The sequence below is a fragment of the Perissodus microlepis genome, chromosome 11, assembly GCF_051167445.1.
Source record: "Perissodus microlepis isolate ML-2025 ecotype Zambia chromosome 11, ASM5116744v1, whole genome shotgun sequence".
Lineage (NCBI taxonomy): Eukaryota > Metazoa > Chordata > Actinopteri > Cichliformes > Cichlidae > Perissodus > Perissodus microlepis.
This window is the reverse complement of record NC_140471.1, coordinates 16,643,125-16,659,007: the sequence shown is the minus strand read 5'-3', so window position 1 is coordinate 16,659,007 and position 15,883 is coordinate 16,643,125. Positions and strand designations below refer to the sequence as shown.

At 40.0% G+C, this 15,883-nt stretch overlaps 1 protein-coding gene across 4 annotated transcripts in view; it reads left to right on the top strand.

The window, feature by feature from the left end:
• The window catches only part of LOC146377457 (PC3-like endoprotease variant B), a 209,219-nt gene that overhangs the window by 37,314 nt on the left and 156,022 nt on the right, over positions 1-15,883 (top strand). For 3 of the 4 annotated variants that reach the window (XM_084942699.1, XM_084942698.1, XM_084942700.1), the window contains exons 4-6: positions 36-117; positions 9,773-9,876; positions 14,997-15,099. In XM_084942699.1, coding sequence (XP_084798825.1) covers positions 36-117; positions 9,773-9,876; positions 14,997-15,099 — 289 coding nt within the window. Of the gene's footprint in view, positions 1-35; positions 118-9,772; positions 9,893-14,996; positions 15,100-15,883 lie in introns of all 4 variants that reach the window. The other variant, XM_084942701.1, reaches the window with a different exon arrangement.

Genomic DNA, 15,883 nt, shown 5'->3' with positions numbered 1-15,883 from the left:
GTGAGCTCTGATTCTTTTCGTTGTGTGCTTTCCAGGTTCACTGGGTGCAGAGACAGCACTGCCATTACAGAGACAAACGAGTTCCTGTGACAAGACTGGACCATGGCACTACCAATGGCAAGTTTGACTAATACTGTTCCCTGACTAATGCTTTGTTTTTCACTGTGCTGAGTTATTAGTTTTTGCTGAATTTCTGTGATTTTCACAGAAAACTTTGGTTCAAGTCCCTCTGCCATGAAATGCCCATTACTAAATAAACAACTGAAGGCGGGACTGGTTTAGCTCGCTGGGATGAGCAGGCGACCATGGCTGAGAGCAGCCGGCCCGGGTTTGAATTCGACCCATGGCTCTTTGCTTCTCCCCTCTCTCTCCCCCTCTGCTTTCCTGTCGTTCTTCGCTGTACCCTTTCAAATAAAACTATAAAAAGGCCGTAAAACATAAATAAACAACTGCAGTTAAAGTATTTCTTAGTTTGGCTTTCAATAGCCAGTTGGCTTCATCAGGCTCAATTTCAGAAAAGTTGGCACATGGTGTGAAATATAAATAAATACAGTAGAATGCAATGACTTGCAGCTCTCATACACCAATTTTTCATTCAAAATACAACATATTGTTTTAATTTAAAGAATGTAGCATTTTAAGAAAAATATAAATCATTCATATCATCATTTTGAAATTGCTGGGCAGTGACACATCTCAATAAAATTGGGACAGGGCCATGTTTAACATTAGCATCCCCTCTTGTTGTTCCATTCTTGTCTGGTATCAGATTCTCCCTGCTCAGCAGTCCTGGCTCTCCTTTGGCATATTTTTCATTTCATGATGATCTAAATGTTCTCAGTTGCTTAAAGATCTCAACTGCAGGCGGGTCAGTTCAACGCTCAGCTTTTGTACTATGCAGCCATGCTGTTGTAATAGATGCACTGTGTGTGTGTGTGTGTGGGGGGGGGGGGGGGGGGGGGGGGGGGTTGTTTTGTTTTTTTGCTTAAATATGCAAGGCCTTCGACGAAAAAAGATGTCATCTGGTTGGGAATGCATAACCTGCACTGATCCAGGCTTTCCAGATGTGCAAGCTGCCAATTCCATAGGCACTGATGTACCCCCATACCATCAGAGATGAAGGCTTTTAAACTGAGCGCTGATAACAAACCAGATGCTCCCTTTCCTCTTTAGTCCAGAGGATGCAGTGTTCGTGTTTTACAAAAAGAATTTCAGATTTTGATTTGTCTGACCACAGGACAGTTTTCTGGCCCAGAGATAATGGTTTCTGGACCATGTTCACATATGATTTCTTTTTTGCATGATTGAGCTTTAACCTGGATTTTCATTGGCTAAAACAGAAGCTGCACCTATGCAGCTTCTGTTTTAATGCTCATATGCACACAAACCCAGAGGGTGAGAAGAGAAAGAAGACAAGAAGGAATGAGACTCCTGGCTTTGTTTCCTTGTTATGAGGCAAAACTAATGTAGCCTAAGCTAGTGAGACCAATCATGGTGGGTTATCTGGCCTAAGGTAATGTTCAGTCTGCAGACATCAGTGGATGGATATCAGCTGAAAATGTAGTAAAAGTGGCATTAAGCCTTTACATGTTTATTTATTCCTTTTTTGAACTTCTTCATTGTCTTTTGAGACATTTTTACCTGTAAAAATGGGTAATGGGAAAAGTAGCTAATGCAATATGTTAGGTAATTTAACAGCTGCAGCATTCGTATTTAGCAAAAAAACAATTTTGTGTGTGTTTGCAGGATTTTGGCTTGAAAATACAATGCTGGATTTGTGCAGATATCACAAAAATAAAGTCAGAGTGGGTAAAGTAGTATGTATTCAATTTTTTCAAAATACATGCTTATTATTCCACGAAACATGAGTGAGTACCTGAGTCTCTCTGAATCAGCTAAGTTGGGTGCAATGAATTCATAAAAGTCTGCCAAATTTTACCTTCATACTAAGAAGGTTTTCTCAGTTACAGGTCCTCAGAGAGTACATAAAAAATGAGTATGCCGCACTGAAGTGAAATGCAGCAATCGAATGATTGAGTCTAATGTTTAGCAAAATGAGAAAGAAGACAGAAAGAGACATGCCAAAAGAAAACATTATTGCGCTGATACTTTACTGAGCCACAGTTTTTAAGTTTAATTATCTATTGTCATGTTTTCCAGAAGTGATGACCCAAAGGCAGGCTGTACATGTAGATGGATGTAAACAAAAAGCAAACCTTTATTTAGGCTGATAGCAAAGTCCAAAAAGTCAACAAAATCCATCAGCTGGCAGACAGCACACAGGGACAACAACAATACAGCACAACAAAGAATAGATGCAAACAGAGGGGTTAAATACAACCACTCAGGGTAGAGTGGAAACCAAAGGCAACACAGCTACAATCAGAGCTGATGAGACAACAGAAGTTAAATTAAACACAAAACACAAAAGATGACCAAAATTAAACAGGAACACTTAACACAGAGATTGAAACTCAAGGAATTACATATAAACAAAACCACAAACAGGAACTAGATTCCGAAACTAAAACCTGATAATAGCAACATAAAGAAACCAAGCAGGAAACATCTGTTATAAGAAAAAGAAAACCCAAAAAAGCACAAAAACAAGAACCCACAACTAGTTTCAAAGCTCAGGCATAAAAACAACAGAAACAAAAATAAGGATAATAAATATTTAATGGTGTAAAATGGCCACATACTGGCTCGGGTCCTCTACCAGAGGCCTGGGAGTTTGAGGGTCCTGCGCAGTATCTTAGCTGTTCTTAGGACTGCACTCTTGTGGACAGATCTCCGATGTTGTTCCCGGGATCTGCTGGAGCCACTTGCCTAGTTTGGGAGTCACTGCATCTAGTGCTCCGATTACCACAGTTACCTTCACCCTCCACATTTTCTCGAGCTCTTCTCTGAGCCCTTGGTATTTCTCAAGCTTCTTGTGTTCCTTCTTTCTGATGTTGCTACATCGATCACTACGGCCGTCTTCTTCTGTTTGTCTACCACCACTATGTCCGGTTGGTTAGCCACCACCATTTTGTCCGTCTGTATCTGGAAGTCCCACAGGATCTTAGCTCGGTCATTCTCCACCACCCTAGGGGGCGTCTCCCATTTTGACCTCGGGACTTCCAGGCCGTATTCGGCACAGATGTTTCTGTATACTATGCCGACCATTTGGATATGGCGTTCCATGTATGCCCTGCCTATATATATATATATATATATATATATATATATATATATATATATATATATATATATATATATATATATATATATATATATATATATATATATATATATATATATATATATATATATAGATAGATAGATAGATAGATAGATAGATAGATAGATAGATAGATAGATAGATAGATATAGATATTACACATTTTAGTAATTCCAGTATATATGTGTGTGAATAGGGGAGAGAGAGAGAGGGAGACAGAATTACAAACAATTTTAGTAGTACAGTTTAGTAGTACTTTTGATCATAGGTATATTAAATATCTATGTGTCTTTTGCAGGTGTTTTACTGTGTTTGAATAGATCACTGTAAGCTTTACAACAGTAAACCACTGATGACTGTGTGTGTGTGTCTGTGTGTGTGTGTGTGCATGTTTAGACATCTTTGTGAGGACAGAAAACTGGCATGCTACTATACTAGTGGGGACCAGTGGTCACTTATGGGGACAAAATGCCCATTCTCACAAGTTTTGAGGCTCAAAATGTGTTAGGGTTAGGGTTACAATTAGGTTAGGTTTAGGATTAGGCTGGGGGTTAGGAATTCACTTTTGATGGTTAGGGTTTGGGTAAGCGGCTAGTGAAAGCATTATGTCAATGAGATGTCCTCACTAAGATATTAAAACGAGCTTGTGTGTGTGATGGGAATTGGTGGCTGTGTTTGCAGAAGAATGTGCTGGCTCACGTCCTGCTGCAGTGCTCTCAGTCTTTCTTGTCTGTTCTTGTGTATTACCATCCTCACAGCCCGCTTAGCTTCCGCTCTGACAAATGATAGAAAATGTACAACAGAGATAAAAAAGCCATGATACGGTGGATCAACATCGCAGCTGTGTGTTTATGTACATAAAGAATAAAGAAATAAAGAAAGAGAATGCACTCTTTGGCCGATGTGAACTTTTCAAGTACAATGTTTTTGCAAGTATTTTTGAATTCGAGCTGCCAATGTTCATTAAAGTGTGCCAGTATTAAATATCTCAAATACGAGTATTCCACCCTGCCAAGTAACAAGCATGTTACTTGGCAGGGTGGAAAAGGCTCATTATGGCATCCTAAACTCTATTCAAGCACAGAATAAAAATGGTAATAGTAAACTGAATTTATGATTTGGTACAATAAATTTTCTATACAGCATTTGAAACTAGGAAAGTAATCAGGGTTTCCTTTGTTAACAATTCATAGTGGAAAAATGTAAAAGATGGTCAGAAAAAAAAGAAAGACAGAAAGAAAGCCTCGAGTTTTGCCTTCAGTAACCATATATATGGTATGGGCATGTTTGACAGATGGTGTGGTATGCTTTGGATCACAAAACTGTTTCTTACTGTTTCTCTCCTCTTCTATACTTTCCTCTTCCCATCATTCTGACACAAGTTAATCTTGGTTTCTCTTCCTCAAGCCTATTTGTCAGAACAGTTTATTAGAGGTTTTCTGACAAAGTCTAATCTGGCCTTTATGTTCTTGAGTGTAACCAGTGGTTTGCACTTTGTTGTAAATTCTCTGTATTACCATTCATTAAGGTATATCTTGATTGTAGGCTTGAACAATGATACTGCTGCCTCCTTGACAGTGTTCTTGACTAGGTTGGGTGTTGTGAAGGTGTTTATCTTAATCATGGGAATATCTCACTTATTTTACACTTTAGTTGTCTTTCAGGCCTTTTGGTATTGCTGAGCCGGTCGTTTTTTTTTCTTCTTTTTATGAAGAATGTTTACCAAATTGTTGTTTTAGCTACTCCATAAGTTTTGCTATCTCTCTGAGAGGTTTATTTTGATATTCCAGTCTCAGGATGGCGCCGTTAACTTGCACTGACATTTCTTCATAACTTCATATTGAGAGTTCTAGTGAACAGTTACGAAATGGACATTGAACTACTGGAATCAACTTCAGATCATTTGTCAGCTTAAGTTGCCATGGAATAAGAAGGGAACAGGCCTAATCATGAAACATGTATCAGTTAATTGTCCAATAACCTTTGAGTCTCTACTGGCTCTACATGCAAAAATGTGTGTAATTCCTAAACATTTAATACAGTACAATTAAAGCTTCAGTCACATCTTGACTGTTTGATTTAAATCCACTGTATTGGTGTCCAGAAGCAAAATGTCTCAAAAATATGGACCTTACTACACGTGATATATTTAACCTGCAGATAACCTGTTTGACATATTTGGACAAGCAAACACAAATCATTTGAAGACTAAAAGATAAGAAGTTGTGTTGTTACATATTAGATGTCATTATAAAATATAGCTATATTCAACTGCTCCTTTACTGACAACAGATTTGTCAGTAAAGGAGATTTCTACACAACATTCCCTTCCTGACAAAACCCCAAAGGGATTTGTGTCCCTTCACAGAAACAAACTTGGGATCTTTCGCTAATTAGGCAAATGTGTAAGCCACTACACTATGGAGCCACTGTCAAATATTTGTTAAGAAATAAATCAATAAGAACAAATCAGAAGCATGAAAGAGAGGAAGTGTATCCCAATATTACCAACACTGTCAGACTGATAATGTTAGAATCAGGTGTTCCTGATTAGGTGCCAATGATTAGAGCCTCCTTGGGGAGAGACAGGTGGAACCATGTGTTATTTCAACCTCTCACATCCAGCGTCTGGTGTTCCAATTGTTATCGAAGTGTGGTGAACCATCAAGATCTGAAGAGAAATTGCAAAGACCTGCTTTGACGAACAGACAGGAGGCCGAGGTGGAGGTGGCAGATCTGAAGATACCAAGGTTTTTGTTAGGAGTAACAAGATTACGATGAGTACATCAGAAAGACACCTCAGGTCGAGCATTTTAGAGATAAAGTTAGAGCGGCAAAGTTGAGATGGTCTGTACGTGTGCAGGAAGGATGTAGTGAAGCAGGACATGTGGGGGCTGGTGTGACATTGGAGGACGCTAGCGATAGGGTGAGGTGGAGAAAGATTATCTGCTGTGACAACCACTCAAGGGAGCAGCCAGAAGAAGCAGAAAAAGTAGAACTTCATCTATAACTGAGAAAGATTCAAATGACTGCCAATTTGAATTTTTTGGGACCGGCTACCCCAGCAGATTCATCACAGGAGCTGCGCTGCTAAAAGAAGTCTCATGACAGAATCTGCCCATAACTGGCAAATGTTGTTGGGAAAATGTATATTTGTATTGTCAGAAAGAGATTATACTAATTTGGCCTCACAATGTTTAATAGTGCACAGCACAGTTTGCCAGTGACTGTAAAGGTAAAGACCAGGGCTTTTGGAATAATGTCCACTGGACAGACAAATCAAAAGTAGTTGTTTGGCCACAACAAAAGTTGACATGTTTGGATCAGACCAAAGGTGGCTTTTGAGGAGAAGAAACTCATATGAACTGTGTGGAAATGTCATGCTTTGGTGTGGTTTTCTTGCACAACTTGGGGTCAGTGATTCGGCCATGAATTCAGCATCATATCAAAGAGCTGAAAGATAATATATGGTTATTTGTCTGAAAGGTGAACTGGAAGTGGACCTCTCAGCAGGATTATCCTAAACAAGCAATTCCACCAAGACATTGTTTGAAAAGAAAAAACAATTTTTATTGGAAAAAAACCCCAGGAAAAATCCCATCGAGATGTTGTGGGATTTGAAACTGGCAGTACATTTAAGAAAGCACTCAAACATCTCGCAACGGAAGGAATTTTGCATGGAAGAAGGGTCAAAAAATTTTAGCAAGCCGTTGTCAAAGACTGGTGGGTAATTGAGCAAAACGCCTACAAGATTTTATTTTATTTTTCTGCTAAAAGGTCGACATACTAGCTTCTGAAGCGAAGGGTGGGCATACTCTTTTCACAGAAGAAAATTGCATCTTTTGATATTTTTCTTTTGATTATCTCCTTATCTGTGGGCACCGTTTCAAAGTGGATCAAATGTTCGCTTGTCCAAATACGTCCAAAAAGCCTGCTGTTTCAGTGGGATGTAATTATTTTTTCAAATGACTGTATAATGAAAATTTAAACCTTAAAGAATGTCCGGATCCTCTGGTCATGTTCCAGCTGCATCGTGCGCTGAAGAAGAGGTTCATATTTGTCTTCTATAAGTATACACAACCGGTGTACAACCTCTTCAGTCCACATAGATCTGAGCATAGATGGTGGAGAAAATATTTTGGGGGATAATATTCTATTTAATTTGCAGGTATTCACCGTTATGTGGGCAGCTGGATTTGATGGCAGTAGTATATATATATATATAAAATATGTAGTCTATGTTAAATCCAGTACTGTGTCATTTAAAAGCCTGGCACTATAATGCTGTCAGCTGTTTGGCTTCCAGTATACCGCTATTTTAGTGTTATAACGCTCTGAATTCAGACTATATGAACGCATGTCCTCATATACTCTGAATTCAGTGAATTTGTACTCAACCATATCATCCCTGAAGATGAATAGATACTGACCTGAGCTGAAAAACTGCCATAAGAGCATCAGTGGGTGATTGCTAGCTATATAAATATAGCTATATAAAAAGACCATCTTAGAGAGGCAGCGTTTCTCAGAGGTAAAGATGGGAAGAGGTTCTTCAGTCTGCAAAACAAATGTGTCTAGAAATTGTGAAACAACTTCAAAATAATGTTACTCAATGTAAAATTGCTAAGACTTTGAATATCTCATTATTTACAGTATATAATATTAACAATAAAATCAGAGAATCATACCACACCATCTGCAAGGGACAAGGCAACCTTAAGCAGTTTTATTTTACACAGTTTAATCATTTTACTTCCTAAAGTGATCTAAAATCCCAGAGAATGTATGTAAAAATTATTTTTTAACATTTCTTTAATTTGATTTACATTCATGTATTTGTCCTATACTGTCCTTGCATATTTACTTAAACACGTGTCTATACTTGAAGTTAAACAGTAAAGCAAAGTGATCAAGAAAATTTGTCATGATGAATTCAAATTTCGTATTTTATTAACGTTTAATAAAAATACAACCCCATTTCTGAAAATCAGTAATGAATGTCTGTGTTGTTCTGGTCCTCAGGCAACACTACATTTAAAAACAGGCATGACTGACATGAAAAAACCCTGCACGAGCTCACGAATACTTCCAGAAATAACTGTCTATGAACAGAGTTTGTTGTGCCATCCACAAGTGCGGGTTAAAGCTTTATCATGCTGAGAAGAAGTCATATTTGAACATAATCCAGAAACACTGCTGTCGTCTCTGGACCAAAGCTCATTTAAAATAAAATAAAAACTGTTCTGTCAGACAAATCGAAGTATGGAATTCTTTTTGGAAAGCATAGATGCCACATCCTCAGGACTTAAGAGGAATTGGACCATCTGGCTTGTTGTCAGTGCTCAGTTGAAAAGCCAGCATCTCTGGTGGCATGGGGGTACTTTATTGCCTATGGAAAAGGCAGCTTGCACATCTGGAAAGGAAGCATCAGCACTGGAAATATATATACAGATTTTAAGTGACATAGAGTCCCATACAAACATCTTTTTATGGAATGCTGCATATATTTCAACCAGAAATGCTCAACTAAATCATGCATCTATTGTATGGCTTCATATTAGAAGAGTCCGGGTACTGAATTGGCCTGTCTGCAGTCCAGGTCTTTCATCAGTTGAAAACATTTGATGCACAATGAAATGATAAATATGACAAAGGAGACCCAGGACTGTTGAACAACGAGAATGGGACACATTCGTCTCCCAAAGGTCCAGCAAAAACAAGACTGTATTGTTCTGTAAAAATATACATTGTTAATTGTCTTTAATTGTGGTATTCAACTACATTCACATTACTTTATATGAAAAAAAGTATTTTTTTAACAGAAAGACTTGGAAGAATCTCTCTAACAATACTATACTTGTGGTTCTCCACTGTTATATGTTAGCTTTACTGACAACACTCTGCATACTGGGTCATGTGTCCAGAGGCAGATTTTAAATTTGTGTTTTACATGCGGTAAAACACAATTCCTAATCAGAGTCTATTAAGGTAAAGCAACTGTAATTATTATTTGTTTCATAGCAATGCTACACTGGAGAGAGTCGTGCAAGAAAATTAAAATTGGTTTGGAACCAAATGATCTCGTATTAATCCTAATACTTGAGATATATTTATACTTGTGTGGGATGTTTCATTACTGTCACTTCCAGAAAAGGCTAGTGTGATATCAATTAATTTGGCAGTTCAAGAAATTATCAAACAAACTGATAGCGAGAAGATGGTAAAGAGCACTGAGAGAGAGGGTTGTGCATGGGTGAAAACGAGTGGCAGTCGGTGTAACATTAAATGTAGGGAAGGAAAGGTGCAGGCCTTGATGGGCTGATGGCTCTTCTGCAGACAGCGAGCCAAGCTGTTCTGCAGCAATGAGATGCTAATAATATGCTAATGATATGGTAATCTGCCAGTAGAATTCCACCTCAGCGGAGAAAAAGGAGATCTGGGAGGCCTTGCGCCATTGGTTGGGAACCAGGGATGTCCTGAAGTCAGAGTTCACAAGGAAAGAAAGACTACATGCACACGTTTATACATGATATTTGTGTGTGCTTGCAGGTCCCCACAGGAAAGAGTCTGAAACTGACAAGCAGCCCGAAGAGAATAAGAGTGACCAGTCCCTCACCTTCAATGACCCTCTCTGGCCCATGCAGTGGGAACTGGTGGGTGTATTTATGTGTAAGTGTATGTGTAGTAGTGTGTATTTGTATGTGTTCATTGGTCTTATCTGGAAGCCCCACCCCGACTTTTCTCATCTTCATGTTGAAGGATGTTCCTCTGACAGGCATAAGTCAGGCAGGCTTTCATGTGTGACTGGAGAGTGAGACGGACGATAGAGAGATGGGGGGGATTGTGGAGGAGGAAAGAGCGAGCGAAAGAGGAGGTGAAGGGGGTTGTCCATGTTGAACTGAGACAGATGTCAGGGATTGATGAGGCTTGGAGCAACACTGACACACAACTGGGCTGCAACAACAAGACATGCTCATCCATTCTGCAGAGTCTTGTTCATCCTGTTTGGACGATACTTGTACACTATGTTTGAGAAGACCAAAAGGAGCAAAGTGACAGGATGCTTGGGTATAAAAAGGCATATTTTTTAATAAAATATCTTATTTTTTTTAATAACGTACAAATTTTTTAATAGCTACATCTACAGCCTTTTATTATAAAATATTTCAAGTAGTCAAAATTCACAGATTAGCATCTAAATCAGAATTTCAAGTTAATTTTAGAGTTTGCATGATGTCATCCTCTTCCTCCTTATCTCAAGCCTCGTCTCCGAAACTGTATTTTAGCCTCTAACATATCGAAATGTGCATAAATATACTTATTTATTCCCAATATTGTTGCAGTTAGTTATTGTCAGCTACATTAGATGACCTTTCTGTCTTTGTACACCAGACAAGAGCCGGCTAAACAACAACAACAGCTGTTTATAAGCTCACATTACACCAGCTAATGTTAGGGTTCAAGAGAATCCCACATTCCTGCTGATTTGATTACATTCTTACATAGTATGAGAGCTAATTTGCTAAGTGTCAGAGTCCAACAATATTTCTTGTGTTAACAGCAGGCTAAGAGGCTAAGAGTAGCTAACAGCGTGAAAAACAGTAGCGCTTACCGACTGCTCAGCATATGTTCAATAACGCACCTCAGTATGGCTGTCATCATTTAGAAGTGAGCTTCTCTGACTCAGTGAGCCGCATATTAGAGTCCGTTCACAAAGTTTTACAGCCCCTTACAAAGTAAATCAGGGGTGGGGAGCTCCAGGCCTCAAGTGCCAGTGTCCTGCAGGTTTTAGATATCACCCTGGCTCAACACACCTGAATCAAATGATTAGTTCATTACCAGGCCTCTGGAGAACTTCAAGACATGTTGAGGAGGGCATTTAGCCATTTAAATCAGCTGTGTTGGATCAAGGACACGTCTAAAACCTGCATTACACCGGCCCTTGAGGCCTGGAGTTCCCCCACTCCTGGAGTAAATAAAGGTGGAGGTTTCTCGCCCAGCATTGACAGCTGAGGTAAACAGTGGACTGGCAGCCTTTAACACATGGGGAAAAAGTCCAGAGCGAATCTGGTTCAAACATAGCAGAAACATGCCGGCTGGCCATGGTTGTTATGGGGTACAGTCTAAATTTCATGTTTTTGATCTTTCTGACCTGACTAAAACATGTTTTTCCTACAGCAGCCAAAGTAGCTAGGCTTATGTACTTGAATTGGGAGGGGTGAGAAAGCAGACCTCAGTTAATTGATATCTGCAGTCTACTGACATCTAGCATTGAAAATTTTAGACACTGTAACTTTAAGACACAAAGTTCTGGAACTGTCTTTAGAAATGTTTGTTGAATGAATCTTTTCTGAGGGGAAAAAAACCAACACTGGTCATTATATTGTCACAGTTATGTCTATGACTCTTCGTAAGCTGTTATTAATTTTTTAAAAATGTGTTTAAGCACACAAGTTTCAGTTTATTTCAGAAACGTATGCGCTTAACAGCCTTGAGTACCTCTCCTGACACATTCGGTTGATACCAAAAAGTATATTAAAGCTCAGGAAACAGCTGAATAGGAAAGCTGCTTATTGAGAAACCCTGTCCCTGTTTTTTTTCTTTAGATTATGTTTGCATTTACACAACTGGTTATATTATGTAACTTATGCTTTATAAATTCCTTGATAGGTCTTAATAATTCTCTTACTCTTACCAAAGTGTAGTCAACAATTCAACTGCCTGTATTAGTGTCTGGTTTATTACTAATACAGGGCAACCAGGGCTCGTCCAATCGTCAGGGCAGACGTTCTTGACTGACATACGAGGGCGTAATCTGGCAGCGCGAGGAGGAGGAGGGGCGGGGTCAGAGATTCACCAGAGCAACCGGCAACAGAATGATTGACACCTCAGCTCTCAGGGCAAGATGAAGGGGTGAAAGTCAGGATGGGGGTGGAGGGAGGTGGAGACAGAAACAGAGGAAGTCAGGAGAGATGATGGGGGCATATGAAGCACTAGTGAGGGGAAAAAAAATCTGACGGTTTCTTTTCTTATAAGCACGATTTTGTTGCAAATAGTCACCTCTCTCGATTTAAGAAGGTTATTGACAAGATTGTTTATGCAGTGCAGTATGATTCATGTGCTGGAGCATGCAGTATGACACTAAGCGGATTAACGTTAACTTTATGGAATGATTGCATGAACTGAGAAATAGAACATAATTATCAATCACTCATTAATCAAGAAAAATGAAAGGCGTCTTTAACGTTGAGGACATTGCGCTCTCTGTCTGGCCCTCCCTCTCTCTCCTGCTCACTAGCCCTGCTCTCCTGCTTTCGTTCTGTTGTGTTTAATCAGCCTCTGGTGGACGTAGATATTGATTGAGGGTCAGTAATCTGCTCAGGGTTGGTAGCCTGCCAGGACCAGACAAATATATGTTTGTGTGTGTGTGTGTGTGCTAGTCGGGCATGTATGTTCGCTAAAAGCTGTACCTGATGGGCTATACCCTCCTGTACACACACAAGGCAAGTGGAGCCTATTGTACCCTTTTTGTTAGACTGAGTCAAGCCCCTCCTGAGGAGCTCATTCAAAGCCTCTGAAATCCACGCAGCATCTTGAGCGTGCCTACTGTGTGTTTATATGAGAGAGAGTGTGTGTGTGTTTTCGCTGAGGGGCAGCTGCGATAAAGGCAGGGAAGCCAGAGATTGTTATGTTATCACTCTGTTTACATGTGTGTCTTCTGCATAGAAAAAGTGCCACTGTTGTTTTCTCTTGTTGCATGAACTTTCCAAAACTCCAAAGATATATGTCTTTGATCATGTGTGCATTTGTGCTTGTGTGTGCCAGAATGTTCATTTACTAGAGAAACACATGATTGGTATATTTCAGTGCTTCAGAGAATGATCATGATTCTGCACGTGTGTGTGTGTGTATGTTGTTGGTGATCACTCTACGACTGCGTGGGGTGAATCAGTGCTCAAAATGCCTCTCTGTGGGCTTATATCCAAGTTCACAAAGGTGTGTGTGAGTGTGTTTGTGTGTGTGTGTTTATTTTGGTGTACCTTTGGTTGTGTGTGCGTTTTCCCCTGGGCCGGTCCTCGTGCTCTGGTGGACGTTAGCCTGCTAGCTGCCTCCATTCATCAGCTTTATTCACACAACAACAACAACAAAGCATTGCTGCTCCCCAGATGCAGCCCCCAAAACACACACATATGAAAGCACACACACACAAACACACAGACACACACAAACAAGTCCTGCCTACCACAACTACCACCACCCACTGCCACCACCTCGTAACCATTTTTTCCATTGTGTGTTCTTCTCCCCCTCGTTCTCTCCCTCTCTCTCTTCATCATGATAACAACAACCGAGTTGAAGCCTCTTGAAAAACTCACTTTGAATATCAGATTGGCTTTGTGTGTGTGGGCAGGGGATGTTTGGGAAGCTGCTGACATTTTTGGTGAGACAGCTTGCGCGCTACCTTTTGGCACTACCTTTATGGTTTGTGCTCCTGTGAGAATGTGTTTGCATGAACATGCAAGACTGAAGCTTCACTTAAAGCTATCAAGGGAATGTGTCTGTGTAGTGTGTGGGGCCATTAGGACTCATGGGAGCTGCCAAGATGGTTCTCGTGCCTCACGTTGGTAGGATTTCTGCACAGCAGTGTGTGGATTTGTGTGTGTGTGCGTGTGGGTGGATTGTGTGGTTTGAAGTGAAAGGATGAAAGACCTGTCTATGTGACTCGTCCATGAACTCCCCGGGCTTCTTATGGGCACTTTGAACGTACATATGGTTTCTGAAAGTATCGCTGTATGTGCACATGTTTCCTCATAAGTTAACATAACCCAGCGACTGAAGTAAACATTTCCATTAATGCACATGTAGCACAAATTCAGAGGGTAATATATTCATATACAGTACAGTAATAATAATAATGCACAGTGAAGTGTTGACCATTCATCCATCCAGTAGGACCAGTGTTCCCCAACCTTTTGGAGCCACGGCACATATTTCACATTAGAAAAATCACACGGCACACCACCAAACAAAAATGTCACAAAAAGCATATTGATAATTTTTCCCCGCACATCAGGTATAGTAGAATTGGCTCGGTTTGTCCCCATTATACCTTTTGTGCTTTCTTCTGACCACTTCTCATGCTAGGGCCTTCATCTGGGTTGGAATTTTCTCCAGGACCCAGGTCAGATTGACTACTTTTTCTTTTCAAATATTTATCTGTTGCTATTACGTGCTGCATTGTCTCACAGCATGACTATTATGTAATTTCTTCTTCGTCTTCTTCTGTTTTAATGGCAGTTGGCAACCCATTTAATTAGAGCAGGTAGTTGTACTGCCCTCTAGTGGAAGAGAATGTAATTGTTCTGCACGTTACGCCGATCGCTTAGAGTACTAACCAGGTGGAACCAGATCATCATCCACGGCACACCTGACCATTTCTCAAGGCACACCTATGTGCTGCGGCACAGTGGATTGCAGTAGACAAGAATCTAACACTGTCTCTATTATTTTTTTACCTGCAGTGTTAAGAACCTATTGCACACTGACTGTTTTTTGCAGTGAACAAAAACAGAAAGCAGTTGATATCTGATTTATGCCATTGTTACAGTATATTTACTGTGTCCGCTAGTAAATATACTGACCAAGGCTCTGTGAGGATATCAGCGTGCCACCAAGTAGACTTGGAAAAAAGTAGAAAAAAGGAAATTATAGTTTTTTTTGTGATGCTAACATTTTAATAATATTGTGTATATATGTGTCTGTGTGTGTATAGTTTGCACAGGGTGAGTACACTGATGCGACTGACCTGAATTTGATGCCGGTTTGGAGGAACAACGTTACTGGACATGGAGTCGTGGTCAGCATCATTGATGATGGTGAGTCTAACTTTACTGCAACAAACATGTTCACACACGTTATAAATAAAATATATAAAATCTGCATTTGCTGGCAGTCAACATCTAAAAACTAAGGCACATTTTTTTTGCAGTATTTACCCTCTTAACGCTTTTATCTCAGTTGAGTATGCATTGCCTTTGCGTTACACAATTAGACCAGAAACAAACTTACAATTTTGAAAAAATATATTTCAATTAGAAACTTGCATAATGCAACAATTCTGTGCAATACTTCGACAAGATGTGTGCAGTGTGCACTAAAAAAACAAAAACAAAAGATGTTAAATCGGCAAAGGCTTGTCAGGTTTGGTGTGACAAAGCTCAGCTCTGGCCCTGAGCGGAGAGGGTGAATGATTTATGTTAGTGCCCTCCTCCCCCAAGCCGCTACCACCGCTACCACCGCCCTACCACCGCCCTACCACCGTCATCTTCGTCTCAGTCATGCCACAATGAGAATTCATTTCTCTCTGATTGCTTGGATATCTGGCAACAAGGGAAATGAGAGAGCGGCATCTTATGGGCTCATTCATCAAGAACTAATTGAAGCCTCACTAGTCTCAAGTGCTGATAGAGCTGGAGTAGTTGTGTGTGCTGTTTTGTATGTGTGTGTTGAAGTCTTCACCTTTTTTTTCTTCTTCTTTTTTGCATTCAAGTGCCTCTGACTCTGCCCTCTGTGTGTGAAAGTGACTGGGTTTTAAGAAACAATATATCTGTGTGTGTTGATTCACTGGTATGCATGCATGCATGCAGGAGTGTCAGTTTT